The sequence below is a fragment of the Cuculus canorus genome, chromosome 8 (assembly GCF_017976375.1).
Source record: "Cuculus canorus isolate bCucCan1 chromosome 8, bCucCan1.pri, whole genome shotgun sequence".
In the NCBI taxonomy this organism is placed as follows: domain Eukaryota; kingdom Metazoa; phylum Chordata; class Aves; order Cuculiformes; family Cuculidae; genus Cuculus; species Cuculus canorus.
In genome coordinates, this window is record NC_071408.1 from 19,132,877 (window position 1) to 19,160,529 (window position 27,653).

Sequence of the window (27,653 nt, forward strand, 5' to 3'; positions counted from 1 at the left end):
ATTGGTTAATTTATGCAAATTAACAGGAGGGTTTCTGAGTAGCTTTACTTGGAATATACACTCTTGCATGATTCAAGTCTGATGACTTCAAGAGCTACTGTCGAGAAGTAAGTGATCCATGTGATGTGCATCACCTACAAATGACTTGACTACAGCTACGGCTCTGCCCTTGTGGCAGTTGCTACAATTCACTGGTTTAATGTTGTCCTGAGAACCATTTCAGGGGATGCTGAAAATATGCTTTGCAGTGCTAAGATGACCTAATAAAAATGTGGTTTGTAATCTCATACCAAAGAAAGAAAAACAGAAAGAAACTTGAGAGAGGTGCTTTGTTAACTCCCAGCCTTTGTGGGCAGAGTCTAGAAGGCAATGTTACCCATCCAGCTAGCATACATCTTGGTTCTCAGTGACTTTCACTGGCATTTGGAATACCTGGCTGTGATTCCTGCATGGAGGAGGTTTAGTTGGAGACAGGAGAGTGTTCTGTCCTGTGCAGATCAGCTGCATGTTGCCTTCTGTGTCAGGGAAGGCATGAGGCTAAAGACATTGAAATTGCCTGAGTGGGTTGAAGGTATGCTAAGTGATTTTGAATTACAGTCAAAGGTTTTCTCGTCCCTTCAGAGCAGGAGAGGCACTACCATATACACTCATAGCAGTTTTTACTAGGGTAGAATCATGATGGTGGACTAGATAGAAGATTACTGCTAGAGCAGGGGAAGAGCCTGAAAGCCTGTCTGGGAAGGATTGAGTTACTTTGCAAGTAAGGCTACTAACAAGTTTTACTTAATGCATCCAATTGGATGTTTACAAGTGCTTTGACTAGCTTTGGGGGCACAAAATCTGGCTTTTCTAACTTTAGAAGAACATGACTTCTGATTTGACATCTTTCTCTTCCCCCCAGTCTCAGCGGAAATAATCTTTATTTCAATCTGTCTACAGTTCTTTGTAACCAAAATGTTTTTGAGGGCAGACAGATCCATCCATTCGGTGATTGTTAATGGTATTGGAAAAGGTAAATAAGTTTTATTCACTGGCCTGAATAAAACAATAGCATATTCTTATTTCAACCTTTATGGATTTATGTATGCTAGACCAATGGTGGCAGTGATCACAGACACCGGAAGACAGGTCTGATGTAGAATGAATTTATGCTTGTTGATGAGGCTGTGATGGAAATGCACACATCCACATGAGGATTATATGGGTAGTTCAGCTCTCTGGAGTTGTAACCTAGCAAGGAAAATGCTTTCCTCCTTTTTCTCCTCCTTTTCATTATTCACTGCTAGCGCACCCATGGTTTTCATGTGTCTGTGCATCCAGGATAAGAACAATTAATTCTAGTTGTGACCCCAGTACTACTTTGGGAACTGACTTAGAGTGTGTATTGTAAGGAAACTGGCTCTGGCCATGTGTATGTGTAAATACAGGCATCATGCCATTTGGCATCCAACAATTTGTTAGTTAAAGACATCTAATCATGTCAGCAGCAGTAGACAGTCTGTTTACTAGTAAGTGCCCTTAAACCCCAGAAAGCTCTGAAGGCCCAATTCTGCCTACAAAGGTGCTTTAGGAAGATGCTTGTTTAAGTTGGGGCCAGAAAGTCATGTGTTTTCCAGGGGGGTTCAGGACTTCTGTGCTTCATGCAGTCTTACCTGAAGTTGGTGCTTTGGTTTTAAAGGTCTGCTCCACATCAGTTCTTGCTCTAGCAGAACCACTGGCCTTCAGTCCTCATATTCTTGGCCTCTTTTAAGCTTGGCATCACAATCACACATTTTATGATGACCTTAATTGGCCATTGATAACACTTCTTTGGCATCATCCAGGGTTGCTTTATAGTTGAACAGTGTCACATTGTAGTACTGGAATACTGTTTGTCAGATCATTACCCAGCTACAGTGGAGGATGACTGGAAATACTGTTTGCAGAGAGCAGTTCGTGCTTTGAGAGGAACCACTATGATAATACTGGGTTTGTTCTATAATTCTGCTTCCGGGGTTGGGGTCAAAAAGGATGCTAAGAATGCATTTGAAACACTTTATTTTCAGATATCACAAGCTAGGAACTGGATTTAATCCCAACACCTTAGACAAGCAGAAGGAGAGGCAAAAGGGGCTCCCCAAGCAGATCTTTGAGTCTGACGAAGCTCCAGATGGCAACACTTACCAGGATGAACAAGTAATGTACCTTTAAAACCTTGCTACATAAAACCTAATTTATAGTCACGTTTTAAAAGTGCAGTCTCTTTCCCATTATAAGTTGCTTTTAATTTGTTGAATCTCAGGATGACCTTAAACGACGTTCAATGTCGATTGATGACACTCCCCGGGGCAGCTGGGCATGCAGTATATTTGATCTGAAGAACTCCCTTCCAGATGCCCTTCTCCCAAACCTGCTAGACCGAACCCCAAATGAAGAGATTGACCACCACAATGAAGATCAGAGGAAGTCCAATAGGCATAAGGAGCTTTTTGCACTACATCCAGCACCAGATGAGGTATTTTTATATACACTTGGGTAAGACAAAAAAAAAAGTGAAGGATATAAGGAATGTGCAAATTGTCAGCCTGCAATGGATTTAAAGGAGTTAAGATCACCTCTGTTTCATGTCCATGAGAGCTTTAGGTATTTTGCCTGTTGTGTGTTTGTTAGTATTTGTCTTGCCATAGATATTATTTTTTGAGTTTCTTTTATGGTTATGCAATCCCATATAATATAGAAACATTAGAGGGAATTAATTAGCAGATTTATAGCTGCTGATAAATGTGGCATGCTGGTTAGCCTTGGATTAAATTGGCATTGTTGTCTTGTTAAAGTGATGGATATGTTTGCTTCATAATGATATTAGTGGTTTGTACAAGTGTTGTGTCTCTAAATTGCTGTTCCTGTGACAAATTTCAGGAGGAGCCTATAGAACGACTTAGTGTCCCAGAAGTACCCAAAGAACACTTTGGCCAAAGACTCCTGGTGAAGTGTTTGTCCCTTAAGTAAGTGTTGCTCCAACAGACAGCTGCTTTACAGAAACTGAGAATTGAAATCTGCTGTTGTATCCTTGTGTATCTGAAATAATTCTGCTGCCTTGTTTATTACCCTTGAAGGCATGTAACATTGGTTGGTCATAGGCTTAAAGGTTAGTTCTATAAAGGAAAAGTTACACAGTACAGGGCGTGAGGCGGTCTTACCTTTAAGGCTCTCTTCACTGGTGTGATATAGAAAGTCTTCATCTTCCTTGGCTTCTCTTATCATTGCTTTTCAGCCAGTCTGTAGCCATGCCCGTTCCATGTTACTAGCACGAGTGCTTCACTGTGCTCGTTCAGGGCTCTGAGACTGGCCAATCACATATGTTCAGCTCTGTAACAAGGATGTTTAAGATAGGCAAAAAAAAAAAAGATTAAAAATGCTTAAGCTTTAAAGCATAACACAATGAAAGCTTTGCTGAAGTTTAAGCTCAGCAACCTTGACTGTGTCCCTTTAAGAGTGAAGACTTTATATACTTAGCTAGCATTAACTAGAGGAATAGAAACCTGTTAAGCAAGTTTAATGAAGTGGAGCTCCTGAATATAGGGTTACCTGCAGCTGGTTCATTGCCTATAACTCTTCTCTAATAACACAAGGTAAAATTTTACTGTTATTCCCTTGGAGAAATAAAGTACAAAACTGATTTTCCACACTGCTGTATTCATCTTCTGTGTCCTCAGTTAGGTCAACCCTTCTTATTAGAGAGCTCCAGTTAGGCTACATTGTGGCTCATAACTGAGATATATGTGTGGGACATATCTCCTGCTCGTAGAGTACTCCAGGACCTAATATAGCCATAGAGATGAACTGATTTTGCAGCCTTTTATGAACTGGAACAACATAATATGCAGTAGGAGTGGAGCTTTCTCTTCAAAAGATGGCGTCTTTAGCATAAATAAGTTAGATGCTGGGAATTAATGATTTCTGCTACATAAGCATCTTGTGCTGACTGTAAATTTATAGCAAATCTGCCCAAGTATGTGCTTGCTTGTGTACCACAGTAATCTCTGAAACCATACTCACAGTTGTAATAGCAAGCATCTGAGTTCGTGCTATTGTAGTGGCACAAAAAGTAGTACATGGTCTCTTCCTCAGGGAGAAGACTAAGATGGTGTGAGTGGGGGCATTTTCAGGTTAATCTCATTTTTGTTGCAAAACTAGAGAAAATACCTGTTTGATAATGCAGTCCTGTAAGATATTCTGTTGGCAGAAAGAGTCAGGTTGAAAAGCTGAGAGCTCTGTGCGAGGGCTTGGGTGGGTGCGCGGGATTGGGTATTAATTTCATGGAGAGGCTGTGTAGACAGGAGAATACATTTAAGCTCTGCTCTGTTTGGTGTAGGGACAGATTTTGAAAGCTTTTTAATATCTTTAACTTCCCAGGCAATTTAACAATAAGTTTAGCTCTATTTGGTAGGTTAATATTTTTGTTGAAGTGTTTCAGTTAGCATAAATACTTGACAACAGTTACTCTGAAAAACTAACACCTTTCTGAGAGAGTTTTTGAGATATCGATATTTTCTGATGAAAGTTGAATGTTGAAAATTGCCAGAATAGCTGTCCTTGACTGTCCAGAGGAAGGAACTTTCTGGTCAATTATGTGAGAGGAGCGGTTGGCCATTTAGCCATGTCAACAGGTCATCATGGGAAATTAGTGTGTAAAGCAGGTTCTCAAGGTAATCAGAGGAGCTAATTACTCTGGCTATCCCAAGTCATAATTCCTCTCCCTTTAGGGACAAAGTTTGCTTTGCTTAGCTTTCAAATGACACTTGAAGAAGATAAAAGCATTTCTAGAAATATGCTTTGTGTCCTGTGACCCTAATCCCAACCTTTCTGTTGGGTGAGTGAGTTAAAATGGCCTTTAGAAGGTCCAGAGAGTACCAGTGTGCTTCCTGGTGGAAGCAAGCAGAGGTGATGCAGAGCAAAATTGGGGCGTAAGATCCCTTTCCAGCAGGGTCAAGCCCTTAGGTTGTCTCAGCTGTTCCTAACATCTCTGCTGAACAGTGGTCAGCCGTAACCCTGGAAGGATTTGGAGAGACTGTACGTTATTCTTTCTTGCAAAACATAGGTTAACTGATTTTATGTGTTTCTTTCTTTCAAGATTTGAAATAGAAATTGAGCCCATTTTTGCAAGTTTGGCTTTGTATGATGTTAAGGAAAAGAAAAAGGTAGGTTTTAATTACTTGAGTGACTACATTTCTACCGAAGCATTACAAACCTGTGTTTAAAAACAAAGAGAGGAATTAATTGTGGGAGGAAACCTTTATGAAGACAGTGACGTTCTGGTGGCTGGAAGAATGATGAAGGCATTTCATGAACCATCTTGTCCATTCTTCTGCTTAATATAACAGTTGAAGTATAACCACTTTTCTAAATATATTATCTAATATGAGTGCCTGAAATCGGGATATATATATATATATATATATTGTCCAATCTTGGCTTTCAAAAGTCTCTTCCCCAGAGAGAACTTAAGAAACTGAAACATTATATTTAGATTAAGTTTTTATGACTTTCTTAATCTCTTTTTTGTGATTCCGCATGGTATGTGTCCAAGTAACATTTTAATAATGCACAAGAAAGTCATGCATGCTAAAATCAAAACAAAACTGGGGAGTCTCTTCGAGATTGAAATTATAGCAAAATTCCCTATTTATGTTCTGTATTTAATATTTGAAGAGTCTCTTAGTTTTCCTAATTCAAGATATTAGCAGTAGTAGAGAGAAAAATGTTAAAAATATGCATTTTGACATTTATCTCTTTAAGACTCAAATTTAATGCATTGAGTTGTAAGTTATGTAGATGAGAGTATGTGGAATATTATGTGAACTTTGTTTAATATTTAAATCACATTTCATAAGCCAATTTTATCATCTCATTACTCCATTTTTTGTCTCTAACGTAGTACGTTCTTTAGTGACCTCTGCTGTTGATAACCAGCTCGCATTCATTTTGATACAGTCAAGGGTTTGGTGCCTCAGCACAGAAGCTCACTGTCTGCCTTTCAGGATGTGTTGGTTTTGTTTTTTCTGTGAATAATCTTAAAGATAATTTTCTATTTTCATGCATTGATATTTTCAAGTCATATAGCAGTTGTAATTCCTACTTCTGTGATGGAACTACATACCTTGCAGGAGCTGGAGGAAATTTTATAGGTAGTGTGGATTGTTTGCTCCATTTCCTTTCTCCTTTCTCACTGTCTGTCCTTGATTTATTAACGAAAAGGCCTTTTTTTCTCTTTCTTTTTATACATGGTTTGAAAGGAGACACTGTTAGTAGTTTTTTTTGACTCGTGTTTTGTAATTGTTGTGTTTATGAAGAGTTACCAAAATAAAAGGTATAACTAATGGTTGAAGCTACCCAACTTGTTTCTTAGATTTCAGAAAATTTCTACTTTGATTTGAACTCTGAGCAAATGAAGGGAATGCTTCGTCCACACGTCCCACCTGCTGCTATATCCACACTGGCCAGATCTGCCATCTTTTCTATCACTTATCCGTCTCAAGATGTCTTTCTGGTTATAAAGGTAAGAAATGCCAAAGAAATTTAAATTATTATTATTTTATTATTAATTATTTTAATTTATTATTATTTTATTATTATTTATTTTATTATTGAAATAAAATATAAAGAAGCCTGGCTGACTATTTGACTTCTTATTTACATTTGAAGAGCAGGATTCTGTTCTCAAAAGCATAAGCACTGGCACCGCAGAGTTGTTTCATGTCAGATATTCTCAGTACATTAAGTTCCTTTTTAACAGAAACAGCTCAGTGGAGATATGCATTGTGGTATTATTGAAAAACTGAAAAGAGCACAAAGGTTTGCTTGATATAGAGCATCTTTCTGGGGCTTGACCTTGGTTTTCATTTGAAGCAATGTGCTGACTCCTTAAGATGATAGATAAGTGAGCGATTTAAGAATATATATTGATCTGAATCTCATTTCAGAAATGATATATGCCCTTAAGCCAGGTTTTCAAATGTCTTTAAGAATTGAAATTGCTAAGAGGGTGAGATCCATAACTGAAATAAAATGCCACATTGGTCACTCCTGGAGTAAAGTATACAAAGATAAAAGTTATTTCCTCTTCTTTCATTTGGTTAAATGAGCGCACAAACGGTACTAGTTCAGATTGGAATTTGAATCAGTTTTTTTGGCTGGTCTCCGCGTAAAAATCATCCTCTTGTAAAAACAGGAGTTCAATACATGCTTTCAGTTCACAGGCAATGGTTACATTGCCTACTAGCTAAGTGGGATGTTTTGAGAACCCTGTAGACCTGGGTTTCTGCAGGTTCTTCACAAACTGTTTCTTTCATGAGGAATAAGACTTTTAAAATTAAGGCATAACAGAACAGTCCCAGGTGAGTATAAGACTTCCAGTAGTATTGGAATATATTCTGGTCTCCATTTTTTGGTATGATTATCTGAGTTCTTTCTAAAAATCAAGTTCTGTCTGTGCACTTGTATTCATCCTTCCAGTTTTTACAAAATATGAGGAAGAAAGAACCTCATGTTTATGATATGGGGATCTGTCAAAAAGAGCTTGTGACTGCACATTAATGCTTGTAAAACCAGTGATCCAAGAGGAGCTGGTGGCTTAGGCGATTTTTTTATTTGATGATGAAGAGGATATAGCTAGGGATAAATTAGACGGATGGATAGCATGCCTTACCAGGTGAATTTTCACATAGGTCTTACTCACTGGGAAAACACTTTTCAGACAGCCGGTATTGCTAGCGTATACTCACCGGGGAGTGCAAGATTTGATCGAAAGTAGTTTTGTTCTTTATGTTGTAGTAACCTTGTGGAGTCCTACTAATAAAAACTTCGCAACCATGGGAGAAGTTTCAAGGTATTCTAATCTAGTAACAGCATGTGCAGAGTAGCGAGCATGGGAAGGAGGGCCAGGATGCGTCTGAAAGAGTCTCTGTGCATGTGATAGAGAAGATATTTCTAAGCAATTTTGTGTCACTTGGAGACTTCAGAAGCAAACATCAGCTCTTTTGCTAACATTAATTATTTGTTTTTTTCATTATTTGGCTTGAAAACACACCGATTTAAAATAGCACTTGTTTTACTTCAGCACATCTGAGTCACCTTTTTGTGCTGCTTTATATGGAGAATGGAAACAGGAACAGAATTCTGAAAATGATTTTGCTGAAGACATTGTGAGCTGTCTTCAAGACCTTAAAAATGAGCTGAAAGTGGCTCTAGAACAGATCAAACCGAAGTGAAGTGGTGGTATATGTTCCCTTTGAACTCATATCTTAGACTTGTGATTCATTTATAACTGGAGATCTGAGAACTTAAACGTTCTAATAACTTGAGTGCAGTGCTTGTTCGTTGCCTCACAAAGGGAAATGAAGCTTTAATTCTTCTCAAAGAATGTTTTTGCCTCCTAGTGTTTGTTTAATTTAACAATCCTTGCTGAACACATGTCATTGTAATGGTTCATTTTCCCTTCTCAGCTGGAAAAAGTGTTACAACAGGGAGATATTGGGGAGTGTGCAGAGCCTTATATGATTTTTAAAGAATCTGATGCAGCAAAGGTAAGAGTTTGATGTTTTGATTATAGTTGGCTACAAGTGCTTGAAGGTATTTTATTATTAAAAAATTAGACATAGATTATTTTCTTCTACCTTGAACTTAACAGCCATTGATACTATTCCTGTTGTCAAAAGGATCCACTTTTAATTAACAATCTAGTCAAATTCTAAAGGCCAAAGAAGAGTTGAAGAGTCAAACACCCTTGAATCTTGATGCCTTGTTGGGGTAGAGTAGTTAAAGGTCATCAGTTTTTGTAGCTAACAGGGGAGATGTGTGGTTGCCATCAAGCTCAGTCATCTGTGATCCCCTGTCCCAGAGGATCGGCTGTGTGCTTATAGCTGGATCAAGTGAAGGTGGCCTTTGATGTGAATTTGCAGTGAAATTTCAACTCTTCCATTGCTTCTGCAGCTTAACCCCATCACAGTACCTCTGCCTTCCTCTAGAAAGGTTATAATGTGGATGAAATATGTTAATAGGAGATTCCCCATCAGGCCTGGTTTTGAATTGGAGTGCATTTCTGGTTCTTTTTCTCTCCTATTTGCTGCTGATTTTTCTTTTTCCTGGTGTTGTAAAGAATTGTTACACTCAGCAGCAGGATAAAGTTGTCCTTTCTACATATTGAAAGGGTAGATTTAAAATTTTATACTTTAGTGTTTGTTTTTTCCATTAACAATGTCCCCTGAATTCCTTCCTTCAGCAGTCTGAACATTGTCCTCTAAAGCACAGAGGATAGCACGGATCTGCCCTAGTTCGACTGATTCTTTGTCTTTCCTGCACATGTTTAAAGTGGCTTGTCTCCTTGCTGTAGAAGCCCTTTGCTCAACACTAAAAGCAGAGGTTTTCCCTGCAGAGAAGAATGCCATCTTAGTCCCTACATTTGGCAGTTTTCCATTATGCTTTTTTAAAGGAACTGGGATGTTCATTTGTTACTTCTGATCAAACTTGAACAAACTTTTGCCTTCCTAGAGTTTTAATATGTGTTTCACTGAAGAAGTTCTCACATTTTGTCTGTCTCTGTTTTTATATCGCTGCACCACAGTATCAAAAATGTGTGTATTTCCCCTCAGGTATATAGATAACAAAAGTAAAAAAACTACCTTTCCTGTGATCAAGGGGTTGACATATGCCTAAGTGAAATTTTGGAATTGGACTTGCAGGATACTTGGGAATGTAGGTGAAAAGGTGATTTTTCAAGGGGTCCTTCCCAGCAACGTGCATAAACATTTCCTGAACTAGAAGAATATGAGCAGTAGAGTGCTCTCTGGTTTTATCCAGCCCCCTATCTGGGAAGTAACAACCTTTCTAAAGCAAAAATTGTTCTTTAATGTGCAGGATTATGAAGAAGTCCTTTCTTATTCCTTTTTTTCTCCTCGGTAGAATGATACTGTGTATTTGAGGAATGTTTTCAGTTTCCCATGCAACTCCAGATGATCTGAGCCCCTGCTGCATAAAATCACATTAAGAAAGACCATTTCAGACTTGACAGAGTAAAATTCAGGTTTTCTTGAAAGGGCAGTGGGCAGACGAGCTCACTGGGATTTGACAGGCTAGTCAGGAGGCTTAAGAGCATGAAGCCAACTGCTCTGGCTGTCTGGCTGTCCTGTGTCTGGCACCGTTGGCCTGATGGCTGTTCTGTGAAGCAGAAGACGGATTGCCTAGGACATAGTGATCCTCCTGTAGAAGGTGCTATTGAAGCAGAAAAGCATTGCAAGTTAGCGAAGATGCCATTGTTACTCATTTTGCTAAATTTTCCTCTGTTCCTATTCTTCTTCTTTTAATCTTTTGGATTGAATATTTTCTTCACAGAATAAGGAGAAGTTGGAAAAACTGAAATGCCAGGCAGAACAGTTTTGCCAAAGACTAGGCAAATATCGAATGCCTTTTGCCTGGACAGCCATTCATTTAATGAACATTGTGAGCAGTGCTGGAAGTTTGGAAAGAGATTCCACAGAAGTAGAAGTTGGCACAGGAGGTACAGTATCTGGCATCTGCATGAGGGAGTGTGGACAAATACTGAAGTCTTGATTCATGCCCTGTATCTGCCATTGCTCCTTTTATCGCTTTCCTTCCCCTGCCCTAGGCCTTCTGATAGTCTTGGGTCATGGTTGAAATAAAATAGAAAAGTCCATCATAACAAATGGATTTATCTTTCAAGGATTTTACAAGCAAACCATCTGTTATATTATTTAAAATCAGGTTTCTAAGACTGAGAGAGCATAACAGGCTGATGAACATTTTACAAAGGAGTGGATTAATCTTTGTGAACCACATAGCTCATCTGAAACTGCTCTTCAGCATCCCCAAAACTGCCAACTTCATCATCTTTGAGAACAAGAGGAATACATAAATCTCCACACAATGGTAGACTTTTATAATAGCAGTAAGGCACTGGGGTGAGGTTGCTGTGAGAAGAGCAGAAGTAGTCAGCTGTGCTTCATAGCCTCCTGATGCCTCAGGAGTGTGATTGTCTTAGCATAACCACCTCTTCTATCACACTTATAATTTCCAAAAGCAGCAGCTATCTGCTTTTGTAGAAAATCCTGGTTGGAACAGAAGTAGGCTCTTCAACAGTTGTTTTTCTTCTTTATCTTTTTTTTTTTTTTTAAATCTTCCCCCTTTTTATTTTTATTTTTTGAAGAACGTAAAGGATCGTGGTCGGAGAGGCGGAATTCCAGTATTGTTGGGAGGCGTTCGTTAGAGAGAACCACAAGTGGTGATGAGGCTTGCAATTTGACCAGTTTTAGACCAGCTACTCTGACAGTGACAAATTTCTTTAAACAGGTATTGTATGAACCTATTTAACTGAGGAGATCATGTGAAGTCAGTGTAGACCCAAATGAATAATTTGTGATGCTTTCAGTGCATGTGATGTCTGTTCCCTGGTCACAGGATGTCTTTGAACAGCATGCAGGGGATTCATTATATCATGTGCTTAATTCTGCCAGCAGTGGGTTCACAGTCAATTGATGAGTTCTTGCAATAAGTTTACTGAGAAAACAAAGCATTTCACTTTGCTGCTATACTGAGTGGCAACTGTTCTTAGCCAGAGGTTGGGATTTTCCTGAGAAGGAGTAGAAAACATGATTAAATAGAATAAAATGTTTAGCTAAGCTTAGAAAATTGTTTTCATTCATTAATTTTTGCTAAGATTTGATTAATGTCATATCTGGTTCAGGAAAATTATTGTTCGAATCTCACCTTTGTGTATATAAAGAGGTTTAATAGTGAGGAACCAGGTATTTTTTGGTCTGCTTTTGCTATTTATAGCAAAAAGTATTTTTAGATACTTATATTGCAAGTTGGTTAAGCTCTTTTTTTTTTTTCCCCTGATTGTTCTGGTTACATGCTGCTCTCACTGTGGGTAGCCATCCAAAGTCTGGTCATAAATACAGTAGGGTAAATACGGAGAAATGTCATCAATGGCATGAAGTTAGTGTAGTGCAAACCATGTAGTTGGAGGGTGACTCATGCCTCTGCTGCTTTGTGCTTTCATGGAACTGAGTATGACTGATATTGGGTGCTGGAATCGTATCTCTGGGTCACAGTTACACAGGGCAGTGCAGGAAGTTCATTTTACTTGGAGTGTTAATAAAATTGAGTTCCGTAAACGTCTTCACCCATAATGTAGAAAGTAAGGGGGAAAAAACCATATTACAGTGCTGCTGATGCAGCTGTTATACTGATTGTGTTCTGCAGCCCTCTCTGTAATATGCACCAGTTCAGTTCTGGTCACTCAGTTAGTAATGGTTTATGAAAGCAAGTATTTATTTACTGTGTTGAAGTTGTTTTCAGTTGACAACTTTGAAACAGCTCGTTTTATTAATTTGTCCTTTAAAAATTGCTGAACAATGATATAAGACTCGAAGTTTCTAGTGCTTCTATATCTTTTATTTTTTGTCTTCCCTTCTTTTTCTCACATTGAGTACAGTTAATTGGATACTGCCCAGTGGTTTTCTTCTTCCACTTGCTTTCTTTCGTATTGATTTATTACCATTATTATCAGATATCTTCTACTTTTAGATAGTTAGAGGATGGCAGAGTCACATTTTCTATGTTTCCAAAATTAATGAAATTCTGAGCTACTAGAATATGTCACAAGGAAGACTGGCAACAAACTCTTTCCACTGACCACTATTTCTTAACAGTTCCCCTGGAAAGTAACTCTTTTAGACTCATACTAAAGAAAAGGCAGAGGAGGAGGAATAAGGATCACTACCTGAATGACGGATACTTTTTCAAACTATTATACTTGCTAAAAATTGGATATTTTGGGCAAATCTTTTAACAGCTATTCTCAGTTTTGAAAAAGATAATATTGATGGGGAGAGAAAAGGTTTTCAATGAGAAGTTGCTGCAGTTGTCATGATGATTAATAAGGAAAAAAAGAAGGAAAAAGGATGGAGAAATGAACTGTAATTTAGCATGTTAATGTTAAAACCATGTTCTGGGAAGGTACATTTTGATATCAGAGGAAAGACACTGCAGTATTAGATGGTTTATCCATTCTCTTGCAGTCCTGAAAGGTTGTGTAGATAACTGTTTTCTTCCCAACATCCAACAGGAGGGTGATCGCCTGAGTGATGAAGATTTGTACAAGTTCCTTGCTGACATGAGACGGCCTTCATCAGTGTTACGGAGATTGAGACCTATCACAGGTATTCAACAAGATCTTTTTGGCTCATGTTTGTATTTGGTTAGTCCTTCCCAAATGCCACCCAGTTCTTATAAGTGAGAAAATGAAGAAACCTAATAAGCCATTGACAACAATCCCTGTTAGACCACAAGCACCGAGGATGGCATTTTGGCTGTTTTTTCACTGATGTGTATGCACATGCAGCTCCTGTCACAGAGAGGCGCATCTGTGAGGAAAGGATGCAAACCCCAAAGCCCAAAACTCAGCAGGCTCTAGAGAACCTCTGTTTTCCTAAGTAAAATAACTCTCTTTAGCTGAGAGGAGATCTCTCTCCTGGCTCCCACTTGATTAATAAACTCTACCTCTGTTTGAGAAAGTGAAATAAAAATGCTGGCCCACCAGCAGTGAAACATCACTGGTCCCTGACCTGTGCTATTCCTGACAATGTTTACTTAACCTGTCCTTAGAAATCTCCAGTGACCGCAACCCTACCACTTCCTTAGATCATCTCTCCTAGCACTCAGATGTCCTTGTAGTGAGGTTAGGTATTAAGAAAACTTTGCAAAATTATCTTTCTGTGAATTAATTTAATTATGATCTGTTATGCCCTCAGGGCTGTTATCCTAACCTTTCAAGTGCTTTTGAAGACTGTTATTAGTTCACTCTTACTCACCTCCATTTTGTAGCCTACCCAATCTCAGGTTTCTTTCAACCTTTCCTCAAAGGCTGTGGTTTTAAAATTGCCTTCTGCTCTCTGCTCGAGTTTCTGTCCATGCTTTTCTTCAAGCAGGGTGCTCCAGATGGGTGTGCTGCTCCTCCTAAGACCTCATGCCAAGCAGTGCAGATGGATTTCTCTCTAGTATCTCGCACATGATGCTGCACTAATATGTCTGAGAATGGTTGTAGCTTTCTTCTGGATATTGGCTTACTGCCACTGCTGTCACCCAGCCTTATTTTTACAGAATTGATCCATGCCAGTTATTTTCTTTTATGTTTGTATGTTGCCACCTTCTTAATTCAATTCCTTTGCTCTTTGTTACCTTTCACCTTAGTCTTAGGTCTCCAATTCTCCTGTCTTCCGAATTTTTACGAGCGTTCCAGCCTCAGTGCCACCCACCAACAATCAGTCCTTGTCAGTATTGTCCGCTGATTTGCTGAGGAAAATATTCAATAATTTTGGTGCAAATTAACTTTCAACAATTCCTATATACCCTTCCAGTATGATAGGCAAGATTCCTGAAGAGTCTTTGAGTATTGTTTTTAACAAAAGTTGAGCCTCATCGCAGCATTATCTCACTGTGTTTCCCCGGCTTGCTTATGAGAACAGCACTTGGGACGTGTCAAGATACTTCTTTTCTTTGTTTCTTATTATCTGGTACTCCAATTGCCTTAGATATCAGTTTGATTCACTGTTATTTGTTTTTAACAAATCCACATTGGCTGTAATTTATGATTTATTTATTGAATTAATATATAGGATAGTAACCTGAAGAAACAAAGCATGAATATGGTTTTTGTTTAAATTAACTTATATTTATTGTAATAAAATAATTTTCTTCTTATAGCTCAATTAAAGATAGACATATCTCCAGCTCCAGAGAATCCCCATTACTGTCTAACTCCAGAGTTGCTGCAAGTCAAACTTTACCCAGACAGCAGAGTTAGACCTACAAGAGAAATCCTAGAGTTTCCTGCCAGGGATGTCTACGTTCCAAATACCACATACAGGTTAGAGTTTTGAAATACGTTTCACATTTTGGCATCTGAGACTGGCAAATATAGAAATTTCTACCTTATCTCATGCATTGCAAAACTTGTTGTATCAGTAGATCAGCTGTACCAGGGACATAAAAAGTTCCAAACTGATACAGCAGAAAATACAGATGTGAAGAGACAGACATATTTGCATGAAACATGGCTGTGAATGGGAACTTCAGAGAGGTTTCTCTGTTTCCAAAAACTCTCAGTGAAATTAAGTTGAATTCTTTTCAGTTTTATGTAGGTTTTTTTGCATCGTCTGTGTGCTAAAATCATCATTCTGTTACTGTTTTTATTATTTTCTGACACTTTTAGTGACTTTCTTCTTTTCTTTAAAGTGAGGAATAAAGATAAAAAAATGCATAATCCAGTCATATTTTAATTCGTATTTAAAAGCAATTTATTTGTTTACAGTGCTTGAAAAAACATTTTTCTGAATATCTAGAAGATAAGAAATTTTTCTAAGGTATCTTGGAAAACAGTAACGTTTCTGTAACTAAACCAAGGCAGTGAGCAGATTTCTTTTCACTATGTAGCTCTGTTCCTTTATAGCCTTTTCACAGTATCTTTGAAGAAATTGCACCTCTTGGTTGAACTGTCATCTTTAGTTTGGTAATTTCACCAATTTACTCTCCAAGTCAGTTACTTCTTGTTGTAAAAGTTAGAGGAATACAAACCAGCATTTTATAAATCAAAGCTTACAGGAAGTTTTTAGTCAAGTTCCGTATCTCATGTCTTTCCAAAAGTGTAATTTATTTATTTACTTACTTACTTCTAGAGGTTGGACAGTTAATTAAACATTACAACACAACAGTAAAAATAAGCAGCCCTAAATGAACTCTTCTTTGTAATAAATCCATGAAGAACAGAAGTCTTTTTCTGATTTCTCCGTGATTAGCACATTCTGTTCACAGTTGCTTCACTCTGACAAATTACAGTTTAAGACCATTTTCTACATGGTTGCAAATGTTGAGATAAAAGAATCTGTACTGCACAAAGGTTAGGTAAAATATATAAGTCAATATGACTCAAGGTAGCTGCAGAATTGAAGTCTGTCAGTCAGCACTTCCACAGCTGGCATCCACAAGCACGTCAGTAGTCCTTCTGCTTTACAGTACTTTGCAGCCAAAGTTAAACTAACGTGAATGTGTTCTGAGGAGCAGGACCAGCGCTGTCATGCAGGTTGTGCCTATGGGGTGCACTAGTTGGTACCACTGACTCCACTGGAGTTGCCGCCCACAGGCAACTTCTCTGTTTGAAAGGTGTGTTGTCATGTGCTCACTTGGTCTTTCATTTAATTTCTTAGGTGTACTAAAAGGTTGCAAAGGGATGGCTATGAATTCCTTTCCAATGAGAAGAAAAGATCTCTTCTTTATTTCAGTAAGCTTTGAAGCTTAGCTCATTAAGAAAGTCTAGTTCTTAAGTTCTTCTTCAAAATGTAGTATCTAGAAGATTAGGTCTGTGCTGTGGCTTACTTGATATGTGTATACGCTTCTATACCTGTATGAGTACAGCGCTTCAGCGAAGACTGGCCTGAGCTACACTGCAGAAAATTTGTCAGGAAATACACAGAACCCTAAAATGGGGAATTGCCTGTCTTTCATTTGCTTATGGAAAAATTCCACAGCAATAACATGAACCAAACATTGAAGTAGTTACTTCATGAAGAAAAATCTCTTTTTTTCCCTATAGGTTAATACCTAAACGTCTTCTGTAGTCAGCCCTCTGTTTACTGAAACGCTATCCATGTTCCCTACTGCACAACCCAGAAATGAATGCAACAGTCTGAAAATCCATTCCCCCAAGCAATATTATCTGATACATGAATAGGCAGTCAGTTCCTAGCCATGAAGAGGCTCATCCTGAGGAGGTAAAATCTCCACAAAAGTCACAGCTAGGGGGAATGGGAATACTCACCAAACAAACTATAAGGCCATCACAAATACCTGAGGGTTATGTATTGGAGAATACACCCTACAATGTCTAGATTTAGACATGCATCTGTTATTAAATATAACGTGAACTTCTTTGATGTAGTAATGTTCAGTGTGTATGTTCTGCATCAAAATGCATCGGGTTGAACTTTTAGTCAAAACTTTTTAAATCTGTTGGATGTATCATTATTTTGGTTGACTTGAGCAAGTAGTATCTTCCTTTCTTAGGCTTCCAGTATAAGCCTTTTCCTCTGTCTAATCTTCCTCTTGTCCTTGGTGCAACATATTTCCCGTTAAGATTAGTTTCCTCACATTCACTGTGCCACCAGCCTCCTAAGGAAAAACATCGTAATGTCAGTTACTCTCCATTGTACCCTCACACACTGTGCTCAGTTTCTGAGTAGACAACTCATTTGCAGCGTAAGTCTTTAGGCCAGTTCCAGCAAAAGTGGCAGTTACCACTTTTGGTACTTGTACAATACCTGCTCGCACTTCCAAGTCAAGGGCCATTATAAGAAGTTGTGCTCCTTGTTATTGTCTGCTTCATGTAAAAGTAGTAGTTCATAGAAGACTGCACACAAAATACTGCCACTGAATTGGAACACTTAGGACATTAGCTCTACAATTCTATTTTTCCCCTGATCTGCTACAAATGACCTTCTGATTTGCTGATGTTTTTCTCAGGTACAAGTGGTTAAATCTCTGCATCTTCAGGAGGCTGAAGAGCCGTTAGTAAACAAATTCTCTTTTGTATTGGCTGGTGTCCTTAACCGTGAGCCTAAATTGTAAGCCCAGTTCTGCTTCCAAGGGACTGGCAGTGACTCTGTGCTGAAAATGGAAGTTTAGCACTTTTGCAGTCATTAGCCATCTGCTTTATGGTCACTAGAGCCAAGTAATACTCTCAGCATTAGTTCAGATATTAACGATTTTCAAACCTAGAATGACATACAAAATGTTTGTTGCGTGTCCTGGGGTGTATCAAGCACGGCATTGCTAGCTGGTTGAGGAAGGTTATTGTCCTGCTCTACTCCACACTGGTGTGGCCCCACCTTGAGTACTGTGTGCAGTTCTGGGCACCACAATATAAAAAGGATATCAAGCTGCAGAGGAGGGCCAAAAGTTGAAGGGTTTAGAGGTGAAGCAGTATGAGGAGTGGATAGAGTCACTTGGTCTGTTCAGCCTGGAGAAGAGGAGACTGAGGAGACTTCGTGGATCTGATCGAGGGTAGGGAGGTTCAGCAAAGGGATCTGAACAGGCTGGACTGCTGGGCTGAGACCAAAGGCATGAGGTTTAACAAGGCCAAATGCCGGATCCTGCACTTGGGGCATAACAACCCTGTGCAGTGCTACAGACTAGGAGAAGTCCGGCTAGAAAGCTGCCTGGAGGAGAAGGACCTGGGGGGTGTTGGTTGACAGCCAACTGAACATGAGCCAGCAGTGTGCCCAGGTGGCCAAGAAGGCCAATGGCATCTTGGCTTGTATCAGAAACGGCGTGACCAGCAGGTCCAGGGAAGTTATTCTCCCTCTGTACTCGGCACTAGTGAGACCGCACCTTGAGTACTGTGTTCGGTTCTGGGCCCCTCACCACAAGAAGGATGTTGAGGCTCTGGAGTGTGTCCAGAGAAGATCAACGAAGCTGGTGAAGGGGCTGGAGAACAAGTCTTATGAGGAGCAGGTGGGGGAACTGGGGTTGTTTAGCCTGGAGAAGAGGAGGCTGAGGGGAGACCTTTTGCTCTCTACAACTACCTGGAAGGAGGTTGTGGAGAGGAGGGAGCTGGCCTCTTCTCCCAAGTGACAGAGGACAGGACAAGGGGGAATGGCCTCAAGCTCTGCCAGGGGAGGTTCAGGCTGGACATCAGGAAAAAAATTTTCACAGAAAGCATCATTGGGCACTGTTAGAGGCTGCCCAGGGAGGTGGTTGAGTCACCTTCCCTGGACATGTTTAAGGGACAGGTGGACGAGGTGCTGAGGGGCATGGTTTGGGGAGTGTTAGGAATGGTTGGACTCAATGACCCAGTGGGTCCCTTCCAACCTAGTGATTCTATGATTGAGGTCTACAACTTCCTCCCAAAGGAAGGAGGAGAAGCATGTGCTCGTCTCTTCTCTCTGGTGACCAATGATAGGACCTGAAGGAATGGCAGGAAGATCTGCCAGGGAAGGTTTAGGTTGGGTATTAGAAAAGGTTCTTCACCCACAGGATGTAGAGCACTGGAACAAGTTCTCCAGGGAAGCAGTCATAGCATCAAGCCTGACAATATTCAAGAAGCATTTGAACCTCAGACACATGGTGTGAATCTTGGGGTTGTCCTGTGCAAGGACAGGAGATGAACTTGATGATCCTTGTGGGTCCCTTCCAACTGGGGACATTCTGTGATTCTATGAAGCAGGTGTCCAGCAGGGAATTCTGTATCCTGTGGTGTAATCCTTAATTGTTTTTTCAATTGTTTGCTTTTTGCTATAAATTGGCAAAACATAAAAGCTTCATAAAATCAAAGAATTAGTAATCTTTTAACCAAATTATCTCTAAGGAGAAAAGTCTTAAGCCTCACATCTCTTGCTCTTCTGAGAGTGATTATAGCACGTGTACTTAACAAACAGCTAAAATTTGCCTTTGAGTGGAAAATGCTCATCATTCTTAACTTTTGGGTTGTACTTAAAATGGAGGCAAGAGTAAATTTGTCTTTCCCTTTTTTTTTTTTTTTTTTTTACAAGGAGGGATTAAATAATCCAACCTCGGGCTACCACACTGAAGCAGGTGTCATGAAAGTATTGCTCCTTCATAGCTCAGAGTGTCATCCTGGAGTTTTATTTCAACCTACACTGCTAGTTCTGTTTCTTATGTTGGTTGTTTGCACAGTCTCCTTGTGCTTTAGTTTTACCTGTCTATAAAATAGAAAGATGATGCCTCGTTCATGTAGGACCCTGCTATCTACCAGTGAAAAACATCTTCTGCCCTTTCCTGCAAGCAGAAAGATGCTGCTACCCTCTCTTCTCTGTATCTGAAACCAGGCTAATATCAGTAACTACCCACTAAAGCGTACACCATCCTTTATGTAATAAAGAAAATCCCATGTTAATATACCCAGCATACTGATACCTAGGTAGTTTTCTGGGCAGTTGAAGTCATTTCTCGTGTCCGCATCACTGTCTGGAGTTGAGAACTGCAGTTTTGTCTGTTCTGGCAGTGCATTGGGGATACTGCCGGAGATCCGTGAAAGCTGGAGAGTGTAGTCTGTCTCCGGTCCTCCCAAGCTAAACGCATACTCAATGTAACGTTTATTATCTTTCCAGTCCTGCAGTTCAATCCGTAAGATGTAGTCCCCTTGTTTAGTAATGGAATAGGTCTTGTTCAGGCCTAGCCAGAATTCCTCTGTAAAGTCATAGGAAACATATGCTGTTAGTATGAAACTGAGCGTGGGCACACTTACCGTGTTTTTCAGATCTCTAGCCCATGCCTCAGATATCTCAGTCACATTTAAAATATCAGATTATGAAAATACATGTTCACATAAGCTATGTGATGTCAGAATCAAGAGATGTCAGAGGTGAGTCACCGGGCAGAGTCACTATGGAAGGGGTAATGTGATAAACTTTCTCTAAAACCCTGTATCACTCACACTACCGTTGCATTTGTTTTCACAGATAACCTGCAGGTAGTGTGTGTGAAAATATAGTATTTAAAAGGATTTATTCATTGCTTTAATTAAATCAATAATATGAGTCTTGGGGACTGTTGATCTTTCCAGAGGTCTCCTGCTACATTCTTTTTGTTTACCTCTTCTTAATTGCACACTGGTGATCAATAAAAGCAGGAGATATAAATGAACTGGAGCTTCTCTCTTAACTTTCCCACCTCATGTGAAACTCTGAGAGGGAGCTCAAGGCATTTAAAAGATGCATAATTGAACTGTGTGACAAATGAAGCAAATGACATACATAAAACCTAATTGCAATTGTAGTTTTTAAGGAAAGAGCTGCAGAACTCAACTGAGGTTTCGATACCCCTGTGTAGAAAGTGAATTTAACTTGAGGATTCTTCTTTTGCTAGAATTCTTGATAATTAGCTTAATTGTTTCATAAATTATGTTATTAAGTGGCTCATTATCAGTGCTGCGAGTGTCAGTGCACAATAAGTAATTACCACATGTAGGAATAGCGTACCTGAATGCACATGCCATACATACAGGTAAGGAATATATTTTATCACCTTAGAATATGCAGCACAGAACTGAGTAGGACATAGCTGAGAGCAATGCAGTATTCTGAAAAATCTGACACTGCAAAGATGTGATTTCGTGTCGGTGGGAACTGGAAACCAGTGAGGGGCAACTGTAGCATTCAGTGTGATCAAACTATAGACGAAAGTTTACCTCAGCTGTCAACTACTGTCCCAAAGTATGGGAGAGGATGAGATATAGCAGCTCTCTTACTGATGAAGAAATGAAAGTAAGTCAATATTGCTGCCCACGTTAGTGAGGAATTAACATTTGCTGTGCCTAGAAAGTCAAAATATTTTCTAAATCGAAGTAGAGTCACGCTATTGTACAAGAAAAATAGGGAAAATATTCTGTATGGGAAGGCTGTTGGGCACCCCTTGGTGTTACGCATTTTTGGGAGTTGATGATTAACAGGGGAACGCGGGTGTTTCCTTACCATATCCAGCCACAGAGGGGATTGGCCAATGCGTGGGGAAGCTGGAGGTGTTTGTGCATGGGAGCACACACAGCCTCGGGCTGTCTTGAGGCTGGAAAAATTCGTGTGGTGGTTTAAGAGAAACAGGATTGCAGAAAATTTGAGAGAAGGTAGTGACAGTAATTTGGTGAGGCTTTGCATTTGTGTATATTTTAAAGGCTTTGGGAGGTGCTTTTATAAATAGTAAAGTCTTTAAATACAATGGCATTTAAATAATTCTGCCTTTTGTTCAGCAAAAGTTTCTAAACACATTTGAAGGTGTGTATTTGTTACTGAGTTATGTTTTCTAGCAAGCTCTTTCTGGTGTTCTACTAATTCAGCAAGCTGTTCAGATGTAGTTGCAGATTTTGTCTGTTCTCATGTGAACACACTAGAAAGATTCAGCTTCTTAAATCAACTGATACTAAGAAAAGACACAAAAAAGTGCATTTTTACCATTGAGGTCACCAAAACCGTTTGCATAGGCATCCCAGGTTTGGTTGAAATCTAGTGATCCATCCACTCTGTTCTGGATTACAGTCCAGGAACTGCCTGCAAACACGAAGGGGAAGTCGGTCACAAGCCTGGTTTAAGTGTTTAAAGTATCAGAGAGAAAATGGGAACTAACAGAGACCATCAGCCACTGACCTACAGAGTGCACTGCTGTGGCTGCCTGTGTGCAAGCTTGCTTTCTGCTGCAGTGAAGAAGAAAATGTGTTTACACTGGAGGTGGCTCCACATGAATCCCACTTCCTTTTCATTTTGCAACAGACCTGAGCGCACATGGACTGAGCTATAAAGTTTCTCACTCTACAGAGCGCAGATGCTCAACTTGTCTTGGACTTAGCCTTATTAGCTGCCCATGAGTGTGCTCTTGGGTGCTCCAGTTTTGAGGTAGAATGAGTTAGCCTAAATCTTCATGAAAGAAATTTAAGTGAGCGCAGCTGAACAGAATGCAGGGCTTTGTGAGCATCATTTTCCACGCTTGTGGTGACTCAGCTCACTGGACTTATTTTGTTAAGCTGCCTTAACTGGGATTCGTTTGTTTATGAGGGCTGAGAAACACAAACCTAGAGAAAATGATAAAAAAGAGATATGAAATGTTCCGGATATTTGATCAGATTGTCAGATTCTGGCTACTGATAGTCCTTAACTGCTGGGCGCTCAGCCCCGCAGAAGGTATGAAGTGTCAGAGGCTGTGTTCATGCTAGCACTGCAGTAGGTTCTTTATCCTGACCAGGTCATGACACCCTTGTTTCACCAGTTTCAACAAATGTAAGCAAAGGAGCTTTTTGCACGGGGCAACCCTATGCCGCTCTGTTTACACATTGAAACAAATGACATGGCCCTGTGGTGTTTGCATCAGTGCATTTCCAGGCTTTCTGGGTAGCTGTGGCGGAGGGGCTGTGCAGGGACACACACAGAGCAGCACTGCAGGATGCTGCATTGTGGAGTGAAAAAAACAAGGAGCAGTGAACTGGCCAAACAATGTGTGATCTCTGGGTAATGGCAAAAGGAATGGACAAATGGGTTTCTTAAGAAGAAAGAGCTTGGGTAGGTGCTGTGCATTCTGGTCTACAACAATTCTGGATCTGTATGATACATATATTGCTACTGACTCACACAAATATGGTGCAGGAATCCTGCCTCCAGAACTTAACTCTTCAGGTTAATTTGGTATATCTAAGTCTCAGGCAGTACCATGGTTAATGAAACAAAGTTTTACTCAGGTATTTACTGTTTGCTTTTCTTTGGAAAAGCTATTAATGATTGCAATATAATGGCATTTATAATTGCCATTTTCATTACCTATAGCTAAAGGGGCTTGTTTTTTCTTTAGTATACTTAATTTATGTCAGATGATTGAAAGTCTTTTCCTCAGTGTAGACAGGAGATGTGTAAAGAGTGAAAGCAGTGTTAAGGGGAGTTCGGGATATGTGAACTCTGAGTTTTTGCATACTTTGGGATGAGACGCATTTTTTTGGCTTATAAAAAGCTACTTAGGTGAAAATTAGACTGTTGCTAGCACAGCTGTCTTACCAAATTTCATTTCACAGTAGACATCAAAAGCTTCTGAGCCGTTGGGCTTAATGGTGTAAACACCACTGAACCGCATGCTGCCGTTGTAGAGAGCAGTGCAGTCAGGAGCCATGCCTAAGAAAGCAAACAGCAGACAATTACCAGTCCTGGTTTGGGTGTGGTTAAGTTTCAATCCACCTTTGTAACTTGAATTTCTATATAGGATAAAGCCAAACAAAAACTAGAACAATATTTTTGGTAGTTTTAGTTTGCTATAAATGTCACCAAATGGACAGACTGCTTTGGGCTTGGTAGTACAGCCGCGGAGTAGGTTGGAATGCCTATAATTTTAAAGTTAGGCAAGCTTTCAATGTAGATAATTTTGGAAGATTTGTGAGGCCTAAAACTTGTCTATGGCAAATGGACTTACCTACCCCTTGTGAAGTTCCCAATAAATATTGTTCCTGTTGCTGTAGTCTGAAAATGCCTCTCAGCTTTAATGAAAGCTCTTCCAAATCTTAGAATTAGCCAGCATGAAGCAAATTAGTTCTCTGTTCATTTTCTTCAAGGTAAACATTGGCAGCGCCAGAAGTGTCAGTATAAGGATGCTCACCACACGTGTTTACAGGAGGTGAATAGAGGCTGAAGGTTGAGGACGGGAATACAGCATTATTGGACATTGTTCCTATGTATCACCCCAGAGACAAGTAACCTGTGGTGGGGCTCAGTAGATGATGACTTTTTTTTCAAAACATGATATTTAGCTCCTTCCTATAGCACTGCCTATAACATAGGAGTCTTTTGCTTTTAGTCTTCGACTGTTAAAAACCAATGGAATATTTTCACAGAGAATAATGCAAATGTATTATGCAATCACATCTAAGAGGTAAGGTCTCACCATCAGATTGGTATGTTACAGCTGTGGTGTTGCGCACAGGAAAGGGAATGGCCTCTGGTTCTGTTTGCTCCTCTGTGAAGGAGTTCTCTGCGAGTTCCTGGAGCTCTATGTGGTTTAGCTGAAAGAGCCATAATTACAGGCTGTTAATTTCCTGAGACTCTGAAGTTATGAGATTTGTTCAAGCCAAACAATGTCAGGCAGTGAATAATTTTTTCTTGTGAATGTAATCCTTTAGAATACCCGATTTACAACATAAAAATAACTTTAGAAGCACGGTGGTGGATTTCAGATGCGTCAATGTCAGCTGTACCACTGCTCAAACAAGGTAGCATTCATGAGGTGAGTAAATAACCCTTTCTCATGAGGTACACCTTAATGGGCAAACAGATTTAACTTATTTCCTCGGGTGACATCAGTTAGACAAATAATACCAACATCTAAAGAGCACAGAACCCATAGTTCCTTAGGCTGAAATGCATTTTCCTCGTATAACCTTCTCCTAGGATAAATTAACTATGAGAATGTCAGTTATACCCAGTGTTATGTTGACACATGTTGAACTGCGGAACATGGTTCCCTATTGGAGTGAATACTGGAAAAGAAAAAATGTGTGGAAAGTAATGATACTTAGAAGATCGATGGATGAACAACAATATGATAACTAACAGGAGAAAAAATGAAAATTAGCAGTCAGAAAATACAGCAGCCTGGTGTTGATAGTATTTGAAAACCAATTCTTAGCCATTGTGTGTCCTGTCTGTAGCCCTCTGCATTGCAGCACAGCAATCTCTTACACACAAAGGTACATCTTTGCAGTCAAAATTGTTTATGCCCTCCCCTACACCCCTAAACTATGAACAGGAGGGTTGCCTGACCCAGATGAATAAACCATTGGGTCCTTCAGGGTTACCAGAGATGACAAATTCTGAAAAGAGAAATAGAGATGGTTCCTGTACCTTGTCCTCCAGCTCCATTATTTGATTGTGCTGCCTGTCAAGTTGCACATGTTGGTCCTCTACAACTTTGAGAAGTTGTTTGATGTGGTTGTCCTGCTGCTCCACAAAAGCCTGAGAACATGAAGGGAGAGGGGTTGTGTTTGGAAACAGCAGAAGACCTTCACAGTGTTTTGTAGTTGATATTTTCCTTCATTTTTCTATATCCAGAACAATTATATTCTGTGATGTCGGCCCTTGATTCAAACTAAATGTTTGCCACCAGCCAAAACGGAGTCATTCCCAGCATTTAGGATATTAACTTGGGATTTGGGAGATCTGGATTTATCTTTCTGCTTTGAAATGACTGTCCAGTGTTTTCTAACACAAGTTGCTTAGCCTTATTATGCCTCTGCAAAATATAGTTAATACCTCCTTTTCCATAGAAAAACTTATATTCCCTTAAATATTCAATCTATTAATGCTTGCAAGGTTCTTTGGTCCTGGAGGTCTTGTAGGTATTATGGATGTCCCTCTTTAAAGATTTAAGCTTCCTGGTTTTATACTGAGCAAGCGGATTCTAGTGCATTGATTTGGAATGAGCTGATGACATAAAAACCTAAGGCCTCAGTAATGACATCAATTTCCTGATTGCAATTTTTAAAATTGTTTAAAATTGTTTAAATTCTGTTTTACAGAATTTCTTGAAACTGATTTGCAAAAAAATCCTGAAAAAGATACAAAGCCATATAGTTTCACAATTTCCTCACTGATTTCACTGAGGAATTCTACTGCAAAGTAAACAGTGATTTATGTCTTAGAAACACAGTAGTACTACCTTGAAGGTGCAGAGGAAGCTATTGTGTAACTACCAATAATAGCATTACAGTTTACTTTGGCATCGTGTGTCAGGGGCTTTCACAAGTCTACTTACTTTGAGTGAAGAAATTTCTTTAGTCTCTTGCATTGAAGGCTGGATAGTGGCCAGTTTTGTGACTTTGTCTTCCAGTCCCCATACTTTCTCTTGCAGCTGGATTTTATTTTGTATGAGGTCTTCAATCTTTGAATTCATCTCCTGTGACAGATTCTTTATCTCTTCATTGTTGATTTGCAGTCTGGCTGTAGTTTGTCGGAGCTGTTCTTCTTCTTCTTTGATTTCACTGGTTTGCAGTGAGAGCTCATAAAAGGACCTATCAAAAATGTAAAGTTTTTGAAAGATGTCATTCATCTGCCCCTTCGTCTTATGGACAAAGTCTTTAAGACCGTGCCCAAGCTGGAGGAGTCCATTAGCTAAGATTCGTACATCATCTAACATGGCAAATCTTGACTTCGTCTCGGGAGATGCGGCAGAATCAAAGGAGGCATAATCCTTCTCAGCTCTAGCTGAAAGAGCAAGTGGGGCAGTGAATAGAAAGACTAGAATGATTTTCATGTTTTCTGCTCCTAATACTCCTTGGTGTTCAGGATGCAGAGACTTTTCTTTCCAACAGCTTTTGCTGTATGACTGTTCTGCGTTGAAGAATTTGATCTATTTATACTCCTCTTCATTTAGAAGAGGCAGACCAATGAGTTGATGATTAAACTGGCTGTATTTGAACGAATGTAACCCCTCTTGAGCGTAGGTTGATATCTGGGAAGATAAAACTGAGAGATGGGCACAGTGCTGATTAAACTGATTCTGAACTTTTCTGTCTGCCAGATCTGTTATAAAATGTTATTGATGGTATAGTGTTTTTCACACAACTCTCTTTATAATAGATTAATTTTGGGTCATAATCTTGATAAGGGCCTTAATTGCTTCTTGTTTGTGTTGTATGATTACTTTTATTGCCTCGGGAGTATAAAAGGGTTTACCGTACTTAAGAACACTGGGCGCTGTATTTCAGGTTGTGCAGCTCCTTGGTAAGCTGTAGAAGGGCAAAATATTCCCAGATGATTCATACAACTTGATTCTCATCTCGTACCATTTTCTGATGTAACTCATTGTGCTGCAGTGGATTTACTTGTCATCTAGTTCAGATTAAGTGAGAAAGAGGGAATTAGGTCCAGAGATTGCCTGGATGTGATTCTACTATGTTAAGGTTTGTGCAGTAATTTACACCATAAAAAACTTATTTTTTAAGAGCTGCTTTCCAGAAGGGGGTGAGATAAATAATATCTCACTTACATTTCTCACCTTACTATTCTCTTTACTGCTTAAGATTCACAATACATAAAGCAAGCCTACAAGTACTCTGAAATAAATGT

At 39.5% G+C, this 27,653-nt stretch overlaps 2 protein-coding genes across 16 annotated transcripts in view; one reads left to right on the plus strand and one right to left on the minus strand.

Annotated features, from left to right (window-relative positions):
* DOCK7 (dedicator of cytokinesis 7) overlaps positions 1-27,653 on the plus strand; it is a 109,233-nt gene that overhangs the window by 25,297 nt on the left and 56,283 nt on the right. For all 15 annotated transcript variants that reach the window (XM_054073355.1, XM_054073354.1, XM_054073346.1 and 12 more), the window contains exons 5-14: positions 2,046-2,175; positions 2,282-2,494; positions 2,899-2,984; positions 5,114-5,180; positions 6,389-6,538; positions 8,484-8,564; positions 10,369-10,534; positions 11,201-11,343; positions 13,124-13,217; positions 14,761-14,923. In XM_054073355.1, the coding sequence (XP_053929330.1) occupies positions 2,046-2,175; positions 2,282-2,494; positions 2,899-2,984; positions 5,114-5,180; positions 6,389-6,538; positions 8,484-8,564; positions 10,369-10,534; positions 11,201-11,343; positions 13,124-13,217; positions 14,761-14,923 (1,293 nt within the window). The remainder of the gene's footprint in view (positions 1-2,045; positions 2,176-2,281; positions 2,495-2,898; positions 2,985-5,113; positions 5,181-6,388; positions 6,539-8,483; positions 8,565-10,368; positions 10,535-11,200; positions 11,344-13,123; positions 13,218-14,760; positions 14,924-27,653) is intronic.
* Positions 14,931-26,888, minus strand: ANGPTL3 (angiopoietin like 3). Its single transcript, XM_009569172.2, has 7 exons — positions 26,341-26,888; positions 25,431-25,541; positions 24,475-24,592; positions 23,598-23,711; positions 22,014-22,109; positions 19,984-20,256; positions 14,931-17,220 (listed from the first exon to the last, which is right to left on the minus strand). Exons 1-7 carry the CDS (start codon positions 26,836-26,838, stop codon positions 17,039-17,041), a joined length of 1,392 nt encoding a protein of 463 aa, XP_009567467.1. The 5' UTR covers positions 26,839-26,888; the 3' UTR covers positions 14,931-17,038.